The sequence below is a fragment of the Catharus ustulatus genome, chromosome 2 (assembly GCF_009819885.2).
Source record: "Catharus ustulatus isolate bCatUst1 chromosome 2, bCatUst1.pri.v2, whole genome shotgun sequence".
NCBI classification, from domain to species: domain Eukaryota; kingdom Metazoa; phylum Chordata; class Aves; order Passeriformes; family Turdidae; genus Catharus; species Catharus ustulatus.
In genome coordinates this window covers 15359593-15380786 of record NC_046222.1, presented here as the reverse complement: position 1 = coordinate 15380786, position 21194 = coordinate 15359593, and the positions used below count along the sequence as shown (strand labels likewise).

General features: G+C 43.3%; 1 protein-coding gene across 2 annotated transcripts in view; it reads left to right on the top strand.

Annotated features, from left to right (window-relative positions):
- The first annotated feature begins 261 nt into the window (after positions 1-261).
- The window catches only part of CYYR1 (cysteine and tyrosine rich 1), a 58880-nt gene continuing 37947 nt past the window's right edge, over positions 262-21194 (top strand). Inside the window, exons 1-2 of one of the 2 annotated variants that reach the window (XM_033084993.2) lie at positions 262-349; positions 2666-2771. In XM_033084993.2, coding sequence (XP_032940884.2) covers positions 262-349; positions 2666-2771 — 194 coding nt within the window. The remainder of the gene's footprint in view (positions 350-2665; positions 2772-21194) is intronic. The other variant, XM_033085000.1, reaches the window with a different exon arrangement.

Genomic DNA, 21194 nt, shown 5'->3' with positions numbered 1-21194 from the left:
AGAAAGAGGGGGCCGGGGAAAAGAGAGGGACCGGGGAACACTGAGGGGCCGGGGAGCAGAGAGGGGCCGGGGAGCAGAGAGGGGCCGGGGAAAAGAGAGGGGCTGGGGAACACAGAGGGCCGGGAAGCAGAGAGGGGCCGGGGAACACAGAGGGCCGCCCGCCCCCCGCAGGAGGTGCCGCCGGCTCGGGGGCGGTTCGGGGCCTGTCCCTCCCCTGCCCGGCCCGCCCCGCCATGAGGCGGCTCCGGGCGTGCAGCCGGCATGGAGCGAGCGGGGCGGCGCGGCCCGGCCCTGGGGTGCCCCGCCTGGGGGGCTCTGCTGCCTCCCGTCCTCCTCCTCCTCATGGCAGGTCAGCGGGGCCGGCGTGGGCCGGGGGACGGGCGGGGAGCCGCGGGTGTGAGCGGGGCCGGTGGTGGAGGTCGGATGCGGGAGCTTTTCCTCGTCGGCGATTTGATTGGCACACGGAGTTGGGAAGGAGTTCCCTGGGGTGTCCCGGGCAGGGTGAGGTGTGCGGGAGCCGCTCTGTGGCTGTAGGGAGAGGGAAATTCGAGAGGACAGGACTGAGAGAGGAAGGACCTCATTACAGTGTATGAATATCTGAAGGGGATGTGCCGAGGGGATGGAGCAGACGCTCGTGGGTATTGAGCAGTGCAGCGGAGGGGGGCAACGTGCAGAAGTTGGTGCACAGGAAGTTACACATGATCATGAGGAAGAACTTTGGATGAGGATGTCCACACACTGGAACAGATGGCCCAGAGCAGTGTGGAGTCTCCCTGAATAGAGATACCCAGGAACTGTCTGGATGCGATGCCGTGCCACATATGCTCTAGGATGATTCAGCTTGAGCAGCCAGGTTGGACCAGATGATCGATCCACTGTGGTCCCTTCCCACCTGACCCATTCTGTGATTCTGTGAACCCACCTGCGTGGGATAGACCTGTGATGTGCAGGGTCCCACCAGGGCAGAGCCAGGAGGTGTACTGGCCCGGCACAGCCAGAGCCGTGAGTACTCATGCCAAAAAAGAGGTGACATTGCAAAAACCTGGAGCTGCTGGCATGGGGGTGTGCCAAAATCTTGGTATGGAGTGTCCTGGGATAGCAGCCCTGCCAAAGTCTTGGTGTGGGGTGTCCTGTGCGGCGTTGTCCTGCATTACTGCTCTCTCTAGAAGCGCCTGCACTGCCCATGGGCTGCTGTTCTTCTGGAGATGGGTGTCCTGCTGGCTGCCCTGATTCACTTGTTGGTGGGGCTGGTTGGCAGAATGATGGGTTGATTGTTCTGTTTTTTGATGTGTTTCTTTAATCCAGGGGTCATCTCACAGGGTTAGGGTGCATCTGCCTGAGCTGGTCCATGTGCTGCATTGCACAGCCCTCTCCAGCCCTCGCGTGGTGCTTGCTTTGTAGTGGAGACAAAGCGTGAGCAGGTTCGGAGAGCTGGCCTGCTAAAATCCTGTGAGCAGTCAGGCTATGAGATGGGCCAGCAGCAGGAGTCAGTGAGCTAAGGAGCCTCAGTGCAAGGTGGGAACTTTCACCCACTTGGGGCAGGAGTAGGAGCATGGCAGAAGCTGAAATGAGGCAGGGTTGTGCAGATCCCAGCAGTGCAACCGAAAGGGTCAGCACAGATGAAAGGCAGTAATGGCAATGGGAGAATTAGAACCTCTCAGGTGAGTTGCAGCCTGGGAAACAGGAGCTACAGTACATCAGGAATGCAGAAGCATGGTTTGCCATCCTTGGTTTCAAGTCCCTGCCACTGCAGTATGTGACCCAACAGGTCACCAAGGGTGGTGGTGTACAGGACATAGAGCCTCTCTGAATTTATCCAGGCTGCAGCTGAAGCCTTGGCTGTAGGGATGGCGATCCCCAAGAGTGTTTTTACAGTGCAGTGGAAGTACATTGTTATCTTCTTGGGGGAACCTGATTTAGGGCTTTGAAAACACTAAGTATCATGACAGTACAAGACGTTGATACTGTTAAAATAGCTTCTCTCAGGAATAAAAAGATACATGGTCTCCCATAATTTCTTAATTGTAAAGAGTTCTCTTACTGTTGTTCCACGGTCTGCTTTGTCCAGCAGAGCACTGTGGCTGGGAACACTTGTGGCCTCAAGTGCCCTGAGTGGGGCAGGGAGGGCCCTGCTGGCCCCTGTGCCAGGCACTGCTGTGCCACGCTGGCCATGGCCCTGGTGCTGGAGCACAGCGAGGGGAGCTGCTGCCAGATGGCAAGGGGGAAGGGAGCCCCAGGCAGCTCTGATTTGCACCCCAGGCTGGGACTGGGCAGGGACTGGGGGAAGTAGCCTGTTCCCAGACAACTTCCTTCTCTCCTGCCACCCTCCAGATCAACAAGACATGCAGCTCAGACTCAGGTTTCTTCTGGACTCCTTGCTGGAATGGAAAAAGTTGGTCTGTGGTGTCTTGACATTTCAAAATGTTCTTTTTCCCTTTAAAGGATTAAGGAGGAACTGATATGGCCAGCTACAGAATACCCCTAAGGAAAGCACCTAATTCTGAAATGCAGAACAAGTGAGAATGGGCTGCCATTAGGATTACAGTCAGGTCACACCTCAAGGGCAGTTCTGTGATTGTATGAAACTGTTAGACTGCATTTTCTTCAAAGCTGTGCTGTACAAGATTTTGATGTTTAACCTCATGAGTGTTTTTTTTTTATTCAGCAGAAGATTGTTTGGCTCTGTGTGATAATGACTGCAAAGCTTACTGCTGTGATGGGACTACTCCCTACTGCTGTTCATATTATGCCTACATTGGGAATGTCTTTTCGTGAGTATATTTGCACTTTAAAAAAAAAGTGTCCTGTGTTCATGAACTCAGTGTAAGTTTGCTGTGGCAAAACTATGTTTTGGCAATAAACTGAGACAGGGTTTGGGTTTTTTGGTTTCAGTTTGGTTTGGTTTATTTCCGTGCTGGTAACAATCTTCTGTATGCCTTTGAGGTCTCGTGTTACATGTAATTTTGAGACATACCAGAAGGCTTGCTAGAATTGTGGGTTCTCTCCTTGGTTTGTGTACAATCATACAATTTCTGGAGCTAAGCTTTAGAGATAGTGAGAACTTTGTTTCAAGCTCTTGAGTTGAAAAGATCTATGAATAGAAATCCTGTGTGTTTAGTTGAAATGGTTTCTCACTCTGAGTCAATAGTGATTGAATGGTGATTTAAATGACTTGGATTTGAAATTCATATTGCTTTGAGCACTTTATTTTTTTTATTTTCACTCTTATTGACTTGTTTTTGTTAGAGTATTTTGGCTGTTGGTGGAGTTTCACTGGGAATCACCAGATTCTCGGTGAGGGTAATCTGACCCTTTAACAATGTTGTACGAATAGCATGTTTCATAGTGCTTTAAAAAATGGGGCAGATGAAATTAAGTGGTTGCAAATATTTTCTATCTAGAGAAAAATACAGGAATAAACTGCTGATTAAAAAACACAGGCTCCAGTGTAACTGTTTGTCTTTGCAGCAGTGAGGAAGAAGAGAAGCTTGCCTGCTAATGGACCTGACTCTGCCCTTAAGTCACAACTCACAAGTTGTACATTCATGTGCAAGGGCAAACCTAAATGAAACACAAAATGTGGTTCTTCATGATAGGACACCTTATTTTCTGTATCATTACTTATACTAGTAATTTCCTTAACCTTTAGCATGCAGTCTGTGTCTTATTTTTGGTTGATATTCTTGACTAAAAGCAGAGAAGATAAAAATGACATGGCATATGGACTGCCTGGTACTTAGGGAAGAGTGAGTGGGAAGGTGATAGTTGCTTTTTCAAGAAAGATTCTTCTGATGCAGGTTTTGTTTCAGCCATGGTACCTGGGGAATATTCCAGTGTTCCCATCAGTATGTTTTATAGCACTTTGAAGGAGTAGGCAGAGTCATGATATTTTGATACAGAATTGATCCACAGTTTTTAAAGCAGATCAGATGCTTCTTGGGTTAAAGTAAATAAAATTATGGTAGAACACCAGAATCCTTCATTTGTCTGGAAATGACAAAGCATGTATTTAAGATCGTCTACTGTTGTAGAATGACAAGTGATTTTTTTTTCCTGCTTACTGAGTGAATAGTTGCTTTGATTTTTTTTTTCCTATTTTTTCATTACAAAATTGTTTTTCCATTTACAAGCATCAAAGGAGGTACTCATTGTTGTGGGATATGGGGTATATTTGTTAAAGTGGTGAAGGCTTATCTCACCAGAAGGCCCTGTGGGGAAGGCACAGCTGCAGGCTGGAGAGTTGGAATTTGGCTGAGGCGTGAGAGGCAGTTGTAAGTGAGGAGGAGAAAGTCAGGTGAGTGACAGCTGGGAGTGAGATTCCTGACTTGGGACCTACAGAGGCCAAGAAGGGTGTGTGGACTGCTCCAGAAGCAACTTCTGTGTTAAGGAATCAGTCGAGCCGGAAGAGTTCAGGAAGGAACTCAAGGAATTCAAGTGCATGCATCTCACCTATCAGGTGAGTAACCAGTGGAAGCAATATGGGAGGTGGAATGTCCCTGGAAAAAAGGAGCTTGGATCTGTTGTGGCAGCTCCTATATTGGCAAACTATTGACATTACCAATGTAAAATTAAGCACTCTGCTGGACTGGGTGTCCAGTCACGTTAAACATTTTCCCTTTAGTGGGCCCTTTCAGTCAGAAGCCTGGCAGGCAGTAGGGCAGAGACTTTTTGATATCACCAGGGAGGGCGATGCCAAAGCTTGTGGACACCTCGCTACACGGGGGACGGGGGACAATCATGGCGGCCATACCTAATGACTGGGAAAGCATAGTGAGAATGATCTTAACAATGACGCAGTTTGCAGTCTGGCTCACCCATTACCGTGAGCTGTGTATGACCCAGGTGGAAGCGCTGCAGGACAGAAACCCAGCAATTGTTGCACAGATGACCGGAGAGGGTCAGTGTGCAGTCCCTACAGTGCAGAAGGCTGCCTGTGTGATGTGTATGGTATCATCACCTGCCCAGCCCTGCAGGCCCAGCAGTGACTCCCAGGGACAGGTATCAATTCTAACATGGATTTCACTAAGATTTTACAGGGTTCAGTGGAGTTGTTTGTACAGTTCCTGGACAGACTGCAAGCCATGCTCTCCTGGCAAGTTGATAACTGAGGCCAGATGAGGACAGAGCTATTCTGTTGTGGCAGCTTGCTTTCATAAATGCAAACGAAGACTGTAGAACAGCATTGCTCGCGGTTCGTAACCCACACACTTGTGACATAGCAGATAAGGTCAGGGCATGCCAAAATGTGGGAACTGCCACTCATCAGACACCCTCTGGCCATGGCTTTAACTGCTCGCTTCCAGGTTTTGAACACACGGATGGGAGGTTGTTTTAACTGTGGTTCAATCAATCATTTTAGAAGGGATTGCCCTCGACAAAGGGACAGGATAAAAATACCACCTAGAAATTGTCCCCAGTGTGGAGGAGGGAAGCATTGGGCTACTGACTGCCATTCATGGTACTCTGTAAAAGGGAAGGCTGTACAACTGGGAAACTTCTCGTGGAGGATGGGCCCGGGCGCCCTGGAGATTCAAAAAAAATGCGAAGCCAAACATTTGGCAAGCGAGCTCCTGCCTGCAGCCACAGGCAGTGCAGGGTTGGACCTCGCCTCCAGAGAGTCAGTAACTCTCATGACATCTTCAGTGCACCTAGTTCCTAATGGAGTGTGGAGACCCCTTGGTAATAATATATGTGCCTTGCTAATAGGGCATTCCTCTGCCACAAAATTGGGGCTTTTTGTGCTACCTGGAGTTATTATTGGAGTCAGATTATGAAGGTGAAATACGAGTTATGCTATGGATTCCCGTGCCACCCTGCTTTATGCCTGCAGGTCAACGCATTGCATAACTTACTCCTTTTTTTCAACAAAGCCCTTTGTGGGAAAGGTAAACATGACACAAGTAATTTTGGTAGCACTGGTCAGCCTTAGGTTTTCTGGACAAGCTCCATTACAACAGCTCAGACAACTTTAACATGCAGGTTAGATGGCAAAAAATTTAAAGGGCTTGCTGATACTGGAGCTGATGTCTCTATTACTAAAAGCAGTGAATGGCCTGGTAATTGGCCCACAGCCATTTCCACATCGACCCTAATTGGGGTGGGAGGAATGCAGTGCCCTAGACAAAGCACTCACCTTCATCTTGTCGTTGGCCCTGATGGGCAAACTGCCCAGATTGCCCCATTCATTGCCTCTATACCATGCAGATCATGGGGAGGAGATGTTCTGGTACAATTTGAAACCTTCATACAAATAGACTCAACCTCGCCAAAAAACCATTCTCTTAGGGGCCATTGATCAGCTGTTCTGAAATGGAATACTGGACATAGGTAAACTCACATGGCAGGCTGAAGCCCCTGGAACACCCCTATATTCTGTATACCTCTGAAAAATGACAAATGGCAATTATTGCATGATTTATAGGCAGTAAATGCAGTTATTGAACTTATGGGTGCTCTGAAACCTGGGCTTCCATCACCCACAATGATTGCCCTCAATTGCCCTTTAGTAATTTTAGACCTATTGTTTTTTCACCATATCTTTACACCCTGATGATACACCTCGGTTTGCCTTTTCTGTGCCTACCTTGAATTATGCAGAACCAATGAAGAGATTTTATTGGACAGTGCTGCCACACTGTGTAACAGCCCAACTGTATGCCCAAGAGTAGTCAGTCTTGACCTACAGCCTGTCTGTCATAAATTCCCTGCTGCAACCATATATCATTATATGGATGACATTTTACTAGCGGCTCACAATCAATCCATCTTATGTTCTATTCAGGTAGCTGGCATGCAGGCAATTCAATATGCAGGACTAATTATGGCACCTGAGAAGGTGCAGCATGAATACCCATGGCATTACCTGGGGTAGAGAATTACTCAACAGACCATCAACCCTCAGCCTTTAACATTTTGTGTTAAAATCACCCTAACTTTAAATGAATTACAGAAACTGCTATGTTCTTTGAATTGGCTGTGTTCTGTTTTGGGTCTATCCACAAAACTTTTACACACTTGATTTGACTTACTCAGAGGAAACCCTCACCTCCATTCACGTTGACAGCTGAAGCTAAAACTGCCCTTGCACACTGTGCTCAAGCGCTGGAAAACCAACAGAATTGGAGGTGGGATCCTGATAAATCTGTGTGCCTTGCCATAATTGCTACCAAATTTCAGCCTTTTGCTCTTCTAATGATTTACTAATGATAAAGACCCTTTACATGTGTTAGAATGGCTATTCTTACCCCAAACAGTGGCAAAGATTGTGGACTGTTAATGATATGTTCCCGTATTTAGTTAAGAAAGGCAGAGAGTGACTGTGAACTCTCAAGACCCAAGATCCACATTCCATCTACATACTTGCAAGTAAAGACAATTTGTCATGGCTGCTGTCAGAAGACACTAACTTTCAAACTGCACTTGCAGATTTTCCTGGAGAGTTATCTATCCATTATCCTTCACATTGTTTATGGATGGAGATGGGTAACGCCTCCTCGTATGCAAAATTTCGCTGCAGCATGACCCCTGTCGATGGACCAACTGTTTTTACAGATGCATCCAGCAAAACCAACAAAGCTGCAGTGATTTGGCATGCAGGTGACCCTGTCCAGTGGCATAAGAGGGTATTAACATTAAAGGATGCTTCTATGCAAATTTTAGAATTGGCCATTAATCAATAAGCCTTTCAGTTATTGTCACAGGAGCCACTTAACATCATAACGGATTGCTCATATGCTGCCAATTGGTATTCCATTTAGAATCTTCCTATTTGAAACATGTCAATAAACATAATTTGTTTACAGTGTTGAGAACACTGTGGACCTTGATTAACAACTAGCAGCATGATTTTTATGTGTTACATGTTCACTTCCACACAGATTTACCTGGCCCTATTGCAGAAGGTAACAACTATGCAGGTATCACTGTGATGGCAGGTGTGGTACCAAATACTTTTGCACAAGCCAAGTTATCTCACAACTTTTTGCACCAGAATGCTTGCTCTCTTCACAAGCAATATCAATTAACGTCCTCACAGGCTCATGATATCCTGTAGTTGTGTCCCTCCTATCGTGGGGTTGCTCCAACTCCTTTAGCAGAAGGCGCTGACCCCCAAGGTTTGACTGCTAACTCCATTTGGCAAACTGATGTCACTCATCTCCCAGAGCTTGGTTGCTTAAAATTTACACCTGTTCTCACTTTCTAGTGGCAACTGCCCACACTGGAGAGAAGGCCCATGATGCTATCCAGCATTGGCTTACCTGTGATGCCACTCTGGGTCTTCCCAGCACTATCACAAGGGACAATGGACCTGCCTACACTTCAGAGAGAGTTCATAACTTCTTTCAGCAATGGGTGTGTCTCACAGTATGGGCATTCCCCACTCTCCCACAAGGCAAGCTATTGTCGAGTGTGCCCGTAGAACTCTAAAGACCATGCTTGAAAAACAAAAAGAGGGGGAGTTGGGGTGCTCTCACAACAGACTGGCTCAATTTTTTGTATGACCTCAGTTTTTTAAATCAGGATGAGATCAGACAGACTGGATGCAAGAGACAGTATTCCTTTGACACAAAGGCTCATCCAAGACCTCCAGTAGTGGTAAAGAACTTACTAACAAATAGGACCCCTGGATTTATTAATATGGGGAAGTGGCTATGCCTGTGTCTCCACAGGCCACCATCTGGAGTGGGTTCCATTATGGTGTGACGGATTAAAGGTATAAAAAGGGGGTGATTTTTGCAATAAAGTGTTCTTCTTCAAATGCATAAAGGGGGTTGGTGTCGCTTTGTTCCCCATTCCGAATACCTTGATCCAGACCACAAGTGGTTAAGAATGATGGACACAAGAGCATGGGACACAACATTCTAAGGAGGCTTCCTGTAGAGCAAGTGGATTTAATCTCTCACTTCCACATGAATATGGCATTTGTCTGGCCTAATGTCAGAGCTGTGCTTTGTGAAGGCCTTGACCAGGGGGTTCTTTAGAGTGACTGCTGAAATGTTGGAACCGTGCCTTCACACCAAGTTGACACCTTGTCTTTGGTATGTTTCCTTAACAAATGTTAACAGGTATTGAATTAGAGCTGAGTGTGACTGGCTCTGACACATTTGGTATGGTTTGTGTATATCTAGGTGGATTTGAATACTAGAGGAGGATCTTGCAAGTGCTGTTTGCCGCAACACCTCTTGAAGGAGACATTTGATGCTTCTAATTTTTTGTGGTTAAATACTCCAATGCACAGACTTGAAGATCAGTCAGCAGTTGTTTTACTCCTTTGACCTGACATTTTGCATGATTATGTCACAGTTTGTTTGTCTTGTCCTAAAAGCAGGTCAGGACATGTCTTCTTTAAACATGTAATCTCATTTTGAAAACTTCAGACATTAATGAGTTGGCCATCTGTCCTGGCAAACTGTTCTATAGTTCATCTACTAACACCATTGGGAAATTTTACTGGGAAGTGAAGGTTGAAATTCCCACTGTCAGCTCTTATGTGGAAGTTTGAAATGTGGCCTTAAGTAGTCATCATGACAGCTCTCAACCATATCGCTGAGCTGGGTGACCTCTGTCAGCCTCACGTGTAAGATTTACTTGGTTTTGTTTTGCCCAGCTCAGGGATCAATTCTTTGGCCTTTTTTGAACTCTGTCTCATATATTCACTTCCTTCTTGAAGTGTGGCTGCCAGGGCTGCACACAGGGCTTGACAGAAGCCTTGCTAGGACTATTTTACATGTACCTCTCTTTGAGTGCCTATTTTGAAGTAGCTATCTCTGATGATCACAGAAGACATAAATGAACTCAAAATGAATTTGTTCCATCTCTAAATCTGTAAATCACAGCCTTCAAAGCATGTCTGCCGCTTTAAGCCTGAAAACTGTTCTTTGCTTGGGCTAGTATCTTAGATTTAGTTGCATTGCAAAAGATTTCATTGTGACTTTAGTTATGCTCCATAAGAATAACCTTCCCTTTTCACTACTGGGCACTGTATTGGTCTTTAATTATGTGCAAGAAGTTTCATGTTGCCTCACTCCCAAATAACAAGGGGATGAAATTGCATTAGAATTTTGAAATGGTCACTGGTGACCTTTCTGCTTGTGTCTTTTTGTTGACAACTCTGCATTAAAATCTATACAAGAACTGAATTTAATCCAAGACACTTTGTGTCCTGATATTGTTCTTTTAATAGCCTTTATGTCTTTCAACTTCAAAAGTTTTGATCCTACTTTCTGCACCAAACAATGGACATGATCTGCATGGTTGCTACCAGAGGTGCCTTTTTACTGCATGAAACACCATATAGTCCTCAGTGTTGTCTTGTCTCTGCTTCTTTAGAGGTTGCTTACCCCTCCTCATTTATTTACCACTAGTTTCTGTGCTCTCTCTATTGTTTTTAAATCTGCATGTCTTTCTAATGTTTCTGCTCTTTATCTTCTTTGGGATGGTTTTGGCTTTGTTTTTTCACAAGTGCAACTCTCAAAGTTTTAGAAAATCCTTTTGGCGTGCAATAGATTCCTTTTAAACAATTCTCTGTTCTGTTTCATGCCTCTCACTCTTCTCTTTTTTTTTTAGGCCCATATGCCCACAGTTGTACAGGCTATAAACACCAGGCAATAATGTATATACTGATTTTGAAACAAAGTCAATGTGACTAGATAGTGATCATTAATATTTATGCTGTATCTGATTAATTAACTCTTTTCATTCATTAAAACAAGTTTCAACATTGAGATATTACATGTAGGGGTTTAGAATTTTCTATTTTAAGAAATCACACCTTTTTAGGATGCCAGAGATTTTTTTAAGTTAGAAGGTACTTTCAGCAAACATCCTTCAGGCTGTGTGCATCTGTGATAAGTGTGTTTTAATTTCTATGCATGAAGAAGAGATGCAGATTTATCAGTTCACTCTAGTTTTGGGGCCTGTATGAGATGTTCCAGTTACTCCATCTCTAGCTGGACTGCAGGTATCGTCTGTAAGTGTTCAAGGTCTGTATTGAGTCACCTGTAGTCTTGTGAGCATCTCTAATGTAAAATAATACATTCCTCCTCCTCTTCCCCTTCATTATAGCCTTTCAAAGCAAGCTGTAACATTATTATTGTTGCAGCTTGATTTTCCTTCTTAGGAGTTTTCAATAGCTACAGCCTGTCAGTATTTCCGGATTCATAAGCATTTCTTCCTGTTTGTTTGTTTGTTTGTTTGTTTGTTTGTTTGTTTGTTTGTTTGTTTGTTTGTTTGTTTTTTTAGCATCTAGTGCTTAGTAGTTAGCTCTTCTAAGCATTTTTTTCTTGGGAAAATTACAGATTTATGTTTGGACTTGTGGAACATTACAAGGCTGTGTCTGTGAGATGAAGGAAAAGGCACAGGGGTGCTTGAGTGCTCAGGCTGTTTCTCCTGGCCATCTTTCTACTCCTTACTAGAAACACAAGCTTGGAGATACCCTTCCCAGCCTTCAGCATCATCCCAGATGTTAAAGTCGAGAAATCCAGGCTGTCCTTCTCAAAAGCTAGCTGAAAAGTATCTCCCTTCCTGACCAGACAGCATTTTGCCTTCGTTCTCTCAGAGATGTTGGAGACATCTGGTTATTATCCAGCCTCAAACCCCAGAGCTCCTTAGAGATGAGTGTCAGGACAAAAGGAGTTTCTTCTGCAGGACCCCATTTTGACTGTGTTTCTGACAGTGCTTTTTGTATTTGCTTTCAAGAGGCTTTAAATTGTCTGGCCCTCATACTTATCCTTGTGGATTTTCTGAGGCTAATTTCCCTCAGCTAATTTTTTTCCACCACATTGTGCCTTGCGTTTGTATTGGCACACAGGTAGCTTTGGAGCCACAACTAGCTCTTTGGGCAGGGAAATCAGTAGTAGGATGTCAGATGCCTTCTCACTTGTCCTAAAATGGCAAGTCAAACACAGTTAGGGTGATAAAAAGGGGTTACCTCTGTAAAAATTCTTAGGTGAACTATTCGCCAGGTGGAAAATACCAAAGATGCACACACAGCAGAATGCATATACAATTTTTATAGGTTTTGCAAATTAGCATATCTAACAAGAATCACCAATTAGAATTATAATTGGTGAGGTAATTCCCCCAGTTCATCCCTTTATGAAATCCTCCCTTCTCTACATAGGAAATAAACTTTGTTTGTAAAAATATGTCTCGAAGAGCTGGTCTCAGCCTTGATTGCCAGGAAGAACCAAGATAACCTAGGAACCTTGGACCCCCAGCTTGAAATCTTTTGGAATGTGTTTTGGCTTTCTGCCTATCAGGTAGGGTAAGGTAAAGTAGTGGGGCTCAGCTATGAAAACCATAATAAAGCTACAAATATATGTGTAAAGATACACAGAATATTTAAAATAAAAAAGGCAAAAATCAGTTCAGCATCAGCATGCTGTCAGGGGTGGTTCTGGGTGCTGCCTTTGCTCTTCCACAGTACTTCATGGCCGGCAGCTGAGTTGATGTGAAATAATCCCAGATTTTAGATAAATAATGGAGCAAAGAGGACAAATGGTCCACTTCTTCTTTCAAATACTGCTGGGACAGCTGAATGTTCAGTGGCAATGACAGGACTTATATATGGATTTGGCTCATCAGATTTAAGAAAATCTGTTGATAAAATATTCAGCCCATGTGATTGGTCTATATTTCCCAGGGTAAATCTTTAAGAGGAGTAAACTGGAATATTGGCTTAAACAGAGGAAGAAAGCTAGCATGCTACATTACACTGTGAAGTTTCTTCACAAACTTTGTCTTTATAAATGTGTCTTACTCTAAGGCAGCTTTTATTTAGAAAAACAACACAAAAGGAAACAAAGCACCTGATGGCAAGAACTTCAAAAGTAACTTGAGGAAAAAGTAAAAAAAAATACTTAAAAGAACTGTAATCTCATTACACATAGTGAGATGGTGGTTTGTGAGAGGGTAGGGGGAAAATCTTACCAGTGACACTGAAGATGCAACAGCCTTTTTCGTTACCTCTGAATTAACAGGTGTTATCTGCATGAACCTAGTGTATATTGGAGGAGGTGCGTCTTTGGGTGGGTTTTGGGCTGTTTTTTTTAAGTCTAGAGGATGTACAATGCAGCCAGGAAGGAAGGCAGACAGAGAGAATGGGAGGAAAAGAGGCATAGAACGCATTTAGCATAAAAGTTGTGTGCTTATCTTGGCCTGCAGAACTGAGGGAAAAGGTGTGTGTAGCTTGTCTCAAGTGTGGCATTTTATGTGGAGTACCTTTGAGAAAAGCAGCTGACCACTGTTCCTGAAGGGAAGAATGGTCCTTAAGCTGATTAATTTGATATGGGAATATTGAGAGTGGGTATGGAGGAGGAGTACACCAAAGGATATGATTAACATTTTAAGAGCTAGGAATATAGAGATGCAGCCTCTGGAGTTCACAGTGAATAAAAGAAATTCAGAAAGCTTGGCATTCACTGAAGATTTCAAATAATTGAAATTCGACACTTTCAGGCATCCCACAGTAAATATGTGTAGCAACAAATGGGTTCAGGATAGTTCTGTGTCTGCATGACAATTGTATGGGACTCTGTTTAAAATAAAATTGTTTTCATCTTCAATGGTAATGTTCAAAATTTCCCACAATTAAAGCATTTTGGGACAGAATGTAAAACTACAATTTACCTAGCACTTCACATTTCATGTCTCTGGCTCTGGGGCTTTGATACTATGCCAGAGGTCTGGTCAATGCCCAGTTCAGTAATTATTTTTTTTCCATTTGGCTTGACTTCTGATTAGGAGAGTCTTCCTGAATGAGCACATGGAACAGAGCCTGGTGTGCTTGTGCTGAGTACAGGGGAATGGCTGTAAATGCGTCATTGGAAAGGCTGAAACTCTGATAATCAATCAACTGTTTCCCTTTCATTCTGTCTAAAAGGTGAATAGCAGTTCAGCCTCTTATTCCTTGGTCTTCAACATCTGGAGTACCCATGGAATCATACTATCCATGCTACAGCCTAGGAAAACCTCTGCAAGAGAGGTATGTGCAGGGGGTTGAATTGACCACAGCTTAGAGAAAAATCTAGGACCACATTTCGTTGCAAGATCTGCTGGAGCAAGAACTGGTATTCAAAATGTGACCTTTCCCAGTGTCTGAACTACCAGTTGCATTTTGTTCCATGCCTGTTATCCCAGTTCATATACTTTAATGAAGAATATGCCATCAGATTTACCACCAGAGCAACATCTGCTCCTGATGAGGGCTGCAGAGGAAACACGCCAGAATTAAAATGTAGGGTACTCTTCTTTTGCCCTTTGTGTCTTCATTTCTGACCCTGTGTTGTGACAAACATCTAAAAATGGGGAGAAAAACTGGTTTGTATGGCAAACAGCAGCTCTCAAAGGATGGCTCCTGGTTGAAGTCTCCTACCTCTTTTTCTCTAGGATATCTGACTGTTTTAAAATGTTTGAGACTAATGGGATCTTTTGTTTGTTTGATCATTTATGGAAGTCTAGGGATTTTTATTTTAATAAGAACTAGAATACTTTTTTTAAGTAAAAGTTGTGAACTTGCAAGTTCAGTTTAAAAGAGAAAAGGATAGCGTGGTTTTGTGCTAAAACTTGAGTTGTTGACATCCCTGTGGACCATCTTTTTTTCATCATATGCAAGATTGTTAGAATTTGGCATGAAAGTAGAAGCATTAAGGTATAAACCACTGCAATGCTTTGTGATTTACAGAAAACTCTAAGGGGAAAAAGTAAACATTCTTAAATAATTCCATGAAATTAGCTTGCTTATACTGCTCTATCTTGAAAATATTTTTCTGTGAGAAGGAGAGAAAATTTTTTGCTCTTCACCTTCAGTGATCTCTTTTGGAAGCCTGTAGGATTTTCCCATAAGGTTCTGCCATATAAAAGATAAATGTTTTCTTAACACTGACATAAAGACCGTGCCTGGGGATTATGTTGGTCACAAGAGTACTGTTCTTTCTTCATAACAATTTTGCCTTCTTTCTGTTATTTTATACCCACTCAACACCTTTCCTTTTTTTCAAGTGTGCAAAAGGTCCACTTCTGAATTTGAGAAGAATCTGTGACTTTATTCGGTCCTCTGTAAACCCAAAGCTTTTGAGACAATTCCAATTGTCTCAGTCACACCTAGCTCAGCACCATTTCCGAGAAGTAGTTAAATGCATTTGTGACTTCCAGGGGGTGTGTAGCTGTAATGGTTATAGTCCTCATCCTATTGAAATAAAAAAACTAATTAATTCAGTGGGGATTTCATGCACATGGCTCAAATGGGACAGGTTTTAAGCTGAAGTACCTTGTTGAATCCAAGTGTACTACTTTTAAAGCAAACCAGTGGGAAACTCCAAATCAGAACCTCTGGGAATCCAGTGGATAAGCTGCTTGTGGTGTGCCAAGCCTCAGATTTTATCCAGGTAGGAATGCTTGGTTCCTCCCCCTGGGCAGAGCATCTCACCATGGTATGATGTAATTTCATAAGTCATGCAGTGAGGCTTGATGTCCCATCAATAGAAGATATCCCTCAGAGGGATTTATCAGGGATGTGTCATGGACATGATAAAGAACACTGTCTCACTTGGTTTTATAGCTCATGGAGATGGTGATAGAATATATACTTTTGGCTACATCTTGCATTGTAACCTAAGATACCAAGTATTAGAAAACCCCTCCATGTTTTCTTTCTTTGTTTTTTGATCACTGTGGTACCTTCCACACTCACTACCACTTCAGGCTTCCTTGCTTCTGGTTCAAGTACTGCTTAATAAGGAGTATCAGTCCTGGAGGGTCAGGAGTTACACAAATCCTACCTCACCTGACTTATCCACTCCTTTCACATCCAGTGTGCACATACCTTCCCTACCCCTAGCTGGGGAATTTCTGTTTTATTGGCTAATTTGGAGTTTTCAGTGAGCCTGGAGAATTCTCAGAGGATTAGTCTGTTTGCATGTTTTATTGGTTGTTCCATAATATGCAATATCACACTAACTTGAGGCAGGATTATTAATGATGATACTTCTGGATCAGAAGTTCCGTGAGAGGACCATTTGATGCTGCTCATGTTGTCATTGCAGCCACCCAAATAAGACCTGCAACACTAATTAACTATTTGAATCATAGTGTCCTAGAAACTCTCATTCTAATCCTAATGCACCTCTTGAAGGGACAGAAACAAAGTTTGGCATGTAAAAGTAAGTTATTAAACATTAAAGAAAATGAACTATTTATTCACAGGGCAGCCACAATTTCCTTCAAGATCTATAATCACGACTGCGTAGAAATTCCATACTTAATATAATCTTTAGAAATCTGATTTTTTCAATTATTTTCCTCTGTTTAAAAAAGAAAAAGGTTGTGATGTTTGCTCTCAGAATCACTTCTGCTATCATAAAGACCTTTTCTGTTTTCTTCTGTAATGAATTAATTCTGTAAAATACAAGCTTGCTCCTGGGACTCCCTCTGTACATAAGCATTTAGAATGGGATGGAGAAGCACTAATCCCACAAACTGGATTGGCACGTTGTCATTACTGTGTCCCCTCTGTTGGCTCATCCACACAGATAAGAGATTTTTACTGCTGTCATTACATGGGATTATTCCTTTAACTCCCAAGGGACACTTGATCTGATGCTGCATGTTCCAGCATCTCTCTCTTTATTGAGGCCTGTGATACACTGGCAGAAGCAGTACTAAGGGTCTGCAGCTATTGTTGAAATATCTGTTCATTGGCTAAGATGCACTGAACCTTATTTTTGGGTGCTTTGTGGACTTGCTGGGCTGCTATTGAAGCATAAAGGGACTGTGCAAACTATCTTCTCAAGTCCTTCATATAGTCCATGCTCAAGATGATCTAAATGAAGGTATAATTAGGGTGCTTCTGCCCTGTAGCTATTTCCAGCTGCTGAGCAGCGCAGAGGGCATCATTATTAATAAACTAAGAAAAAACTTACGAAATGCAACCCCTGATGTGTGTGCTTGTGCTATCACATTATCAGCAGTTTTGGTTGTGATAATATGTACTGCTTACTCCTGTTGTGCCTGTGCATTTGAGTTTTTCCTTCCAACAGAATTTGTTCTGGTTTGGGCCTGAGCGGATCCCACAAGCAATGGGGAGACACAAAATGAATTACTTATGTATAAGTAGCTCTTATGGTATGATGGTGTTTAAATGGTGCATGACAGGAGCTCTTAATTCTTTTGTTGGCTCAAATCCTTCAAGCCCCTGAGCTTTTGGGCCTCTCCTCATCTGCTGCTTTGGAAATGTAAAGTAAGGAGAAAAAATAAGCGGTCAGCATAATTTTAACCCATCACTTTTCATTTTTGGGACAAAGGCAATTCCAAGAGTATTTTGTACCAGACTTTTTTGAAATGTATCTCTTGGAATGTTATAGATGTTCCTAGAAGGCTAACAAAATTTTAGTGTGTAATAGTTTGCATAAAAAGAATGCATCTTTTCTGTAATCATCTTTGCTTTCCACTTGTGTAGGATTATACTCTGAATACAGATATTGAATATACCATAGATAATCATATTCAGATGAAAACCTCTTGGGATGGAGAAGACTTCTGTGTAATGTGTGCAATGTCCAGCACAAAAATGCTCTCAGCTGTGAATGAGAAGCCTTAGTGTTAATGTAACTCAAGTAATTATTAACCTACCTACAAACCCATTCTGTACAAATGTCTCATTCTTTTCAGATGAATTATTTTTGTCTACCTTTCTGTTTGCCAACATCCCGGCTAGGGCCATGGCTTTTCCCTCACTGCAGTGTGATAACCCCTTGCTGTACTGGTTCGAAGATAAACCAGCAGGAGGAATTAACTCCACACAAATACATTGCAAGTGATTTCAAGTCAGAGTTACAAATTAGCAGGAAAATTACAATACAGGCAATAGTACAGAAACACTGCCTTAAACCAACAAAGTTGGAGTACAGTCTGACACTCTGCTGGTCAGTGTGGTGGTAGCAGTCCCATTGGAGTGATGGATGTAGTCTTGTTGAAAATGTTGGTCCTTCCTGTGGAAATGTCTGGTCCTTCTCTGGAGGTCCAGTGGTGGGTGTCATGGTGTCCCGAGCCCAGATTATATACAGGAATGTTCAGTACCTCCTTCAGGATGGGGAATTTCACTATGGGATGATGTAATTCTGAGTCATTCAAGGGAGGCCTTAATGGCCCCTTAGCAGAGAAGATCCCCTTAGGGTGGGTGGTGCTGCTGCTTCCCTAGAGGGAGTTACCACAGTTGAGTCATGGCAAAGATAAAAACCACCCATTTTAACAGTTCACCAGAAGGCAGTGAAAATACATACTTTGGTTACACCCCATATTATAACCCAGGTTCTAGTCCCCAAAGATCTTGATGAAACCATGTCCCCTGGTAGCTAATGTACTTACGTGGCTGAAAGCTGTTTGTTTAGTCCACAGCAGTGACCCTGTGTTTGGCTTGGAAATAAATTGCCTGTTTGCATAAAATGAAATTATGAAAATGGATGACAGGATTACCAGTCTGCTTACCTTGCACTGCTTCTCTCCAGTGGCTTCTTGCAGGGATAATTTGATACTAAATGCCAGTGAAGAGCAAAAGAAGAGGGCTTCAAGGCATGTGGGTTGAATTAGAAGTTATGGCCCTCATTCTTCATTTTCAACAGCATTCAAAATTGTCTGAAATAAAGCACAATTCAGCTTTGTTCCTGAACCTCCACAATTGCTGAAAAAAATGTTATGGTTGAATTAGAATATGTCCAGAAATGTAATAAAATGTCATCTTCAGCTTGACAGTAATACTTTCAGAATTGCTACATGACAGGGGCACTGCAAATACAGTGGCACGTCTGCTTTGTGTCTCAAATAACACGCAACATTAAGACAGCATGCTGAGATTAGGAGGGGAGCTGTTGTATTTAATGTCTGTATTAGGTAAGCTTACGTTGTTGCTGTCTCCTTACATAATTTATTTTGCATTAAAATTCCATAGCGAGAGAGGAAATGTTACTTGCTTGTTACGCATACCTTTCCCAGTCATCCTTTCTTCAGCAGTTTGTGAGGATGAAATGGCCTCTATGGTGTGGCTGCCTGTGCTAGCAGGGGATGGATTTGATGACCTAGGAAAGTTGAAATGTGAAATACATTAGCCACATAAGTAAGAATTTGTTCTGGTTTGAGCCTGGGCGGATCCAACTTTTTGGATCTCTCAGCAAGTTGGAATTTAGAGTCTCTCTCCTGTACTCCTCTGCAGTAACCAGCTGACAGCAGCTGGTTACAGGCTGACCTCCAGGCTGGCATTTGCACAGCAGACCGTGCCCAGTATTGCTTATCCAGTGGGGACAGGCACCTCTGCAAATGAGCTGGCTGTGCACTGCCAGGAAAACAGCCCGGGTTTGCATCTTAGAAAAGTTACAAAGCAACTTTGTTCTGGTTTCTGAGCCGTGGATCCTCGTTTAAAGGATGGAGGCTCTTTTCTTCTGTCTATCTGTGAGTCATCACCAAGAAAGATGCCTCATCAGGCACCTGAAGAGACCTGCAATCCCCTCTGAAGGGTTGGGAAGCCTTGCTGGGAGATCCCACTTTGCAAGCTGCAGGGAGGTTGTTGGGATTGCCAGCTCTGGGTTCTCTTTTCAGTGTTCACAATCATCACATGCTTTTAAGAGTCCAGAAGGATGACATCTACAGTTTATCTCCATGTCATTTGAAATCTGTCAGGTACAGGCAGAATCAGAACCCTTTGAGAGCAGGTCTGTATTGCAGATGGAAAACTGTTGCTGGGTACTCTCTAGAGCTCATTGTATGCTGGGGTTAAGGAGAATTTTTCAGGCCATTTGTGCTCCATAAATCAAGGGAGAAGGCAGGTTGCAGTGTGAGCTCCTCCCACAAGCATCCTTGCTCCCGACCTTGTTGCCCATCACTGGTGGACATTACTAGTTAGAAGCCCTTGTTTCAATCTGAAGGACCTAGCCCTCAATCAGGCTTTTCATTTTCATTTCATTCACTATGTGTCAATAACATTTGTTGCAGTTGCTGATAGGTCTTTTTAATGACATGCCCTTGTTTTTCCAGACTGCATACTTGCAGTGCTCACAAAAAAACCACAGGATGTGGGGATATGTCAAACAAGGCACTGATTTATTACTGTTGTCTGTCACTTGGGTTGTATGGTTTTAATAAATGCCACAACCAACAGCTCCTTCTTAACTGCTATAGCTGGTGCAATATTTCTATCTATCTATGTAATGAGATACAAACTCAATTAGCAGGGCAAAACCCTCAAGTCACATGATTTGTGCAGACATACACTGAGTGAAAATATGGTCCAGCATAAGAAGAGTTACGAGATTTTTCTCCAAAACTGGTGAAGAAATTCTTTCAGGCTGTCTTGGGCCTGTCCAGAAGAACACTGCAGGAGCTCTGCTGCTGTAATGATTTCCTGTGCTTCTCTGGCCATTCTCAGGTGCTAGAAGTACCTTTTTCCTAGCTATCATCAGCAAAATCATCATATTGACTCTGCAAGAACATCACAAAATTTTCTGAGCAGGTGCCTGTGCCAGAAAACTGCGATTGAAGGTTTCTTCCCCTGTGAATTCAAATCTTCATCTGTGGATTTTGTGCTTCAAGCAGAACTTCAAATTGGCTCCTGCTTTGTAGCTTCTTCCTCCAAAAACAACCAGCTGACTTTATTTTTTGTGTCTGTCCCACGTGCCTGGCCTGAGTGGACTTGGAAAGCCCTCGTGATGACTGCAGCGACACAAAAGCCTCACTCACAGGCACATGCCTTGGAAGAGCTCCCCTTGCCAGGTGTTTGCTCTCATACTCCAGCTCCAAATAGGTGTAAGAGGTGAAATAAAAACAGTCTGGGCTAGAAAGGACAGTGTATCCACCATTGGGCCTTAAATGTTTGAAGGAAAATTTTCTCCTTTGTCTTCTTCACACAGGCTCAGCGTTACTGCTGCTGTTGCCCAGGGGATGTGATGCTTTGCCTCTGGTATGCTTTGCCATAAAGATGTGTACAGGCATGGATCAGCCTTCCTGAGGAAAGGTCAGGCTGCTGCCCCTGAGTGGGACAGACTGTAATTCCTAGAAATTAGGTATTTTCCCAGTATCTAACCTAAACTTGCCCTGACACAACTTCAGACCATTCCCTCAGGAGTGTCGCTGGTCACCAGAGAGCAGAGATCAGTGTCTGCCCCTCCTCTTCCCCTCACAAGGAAGTTGTACCTGCAGTGAGGTGTCCC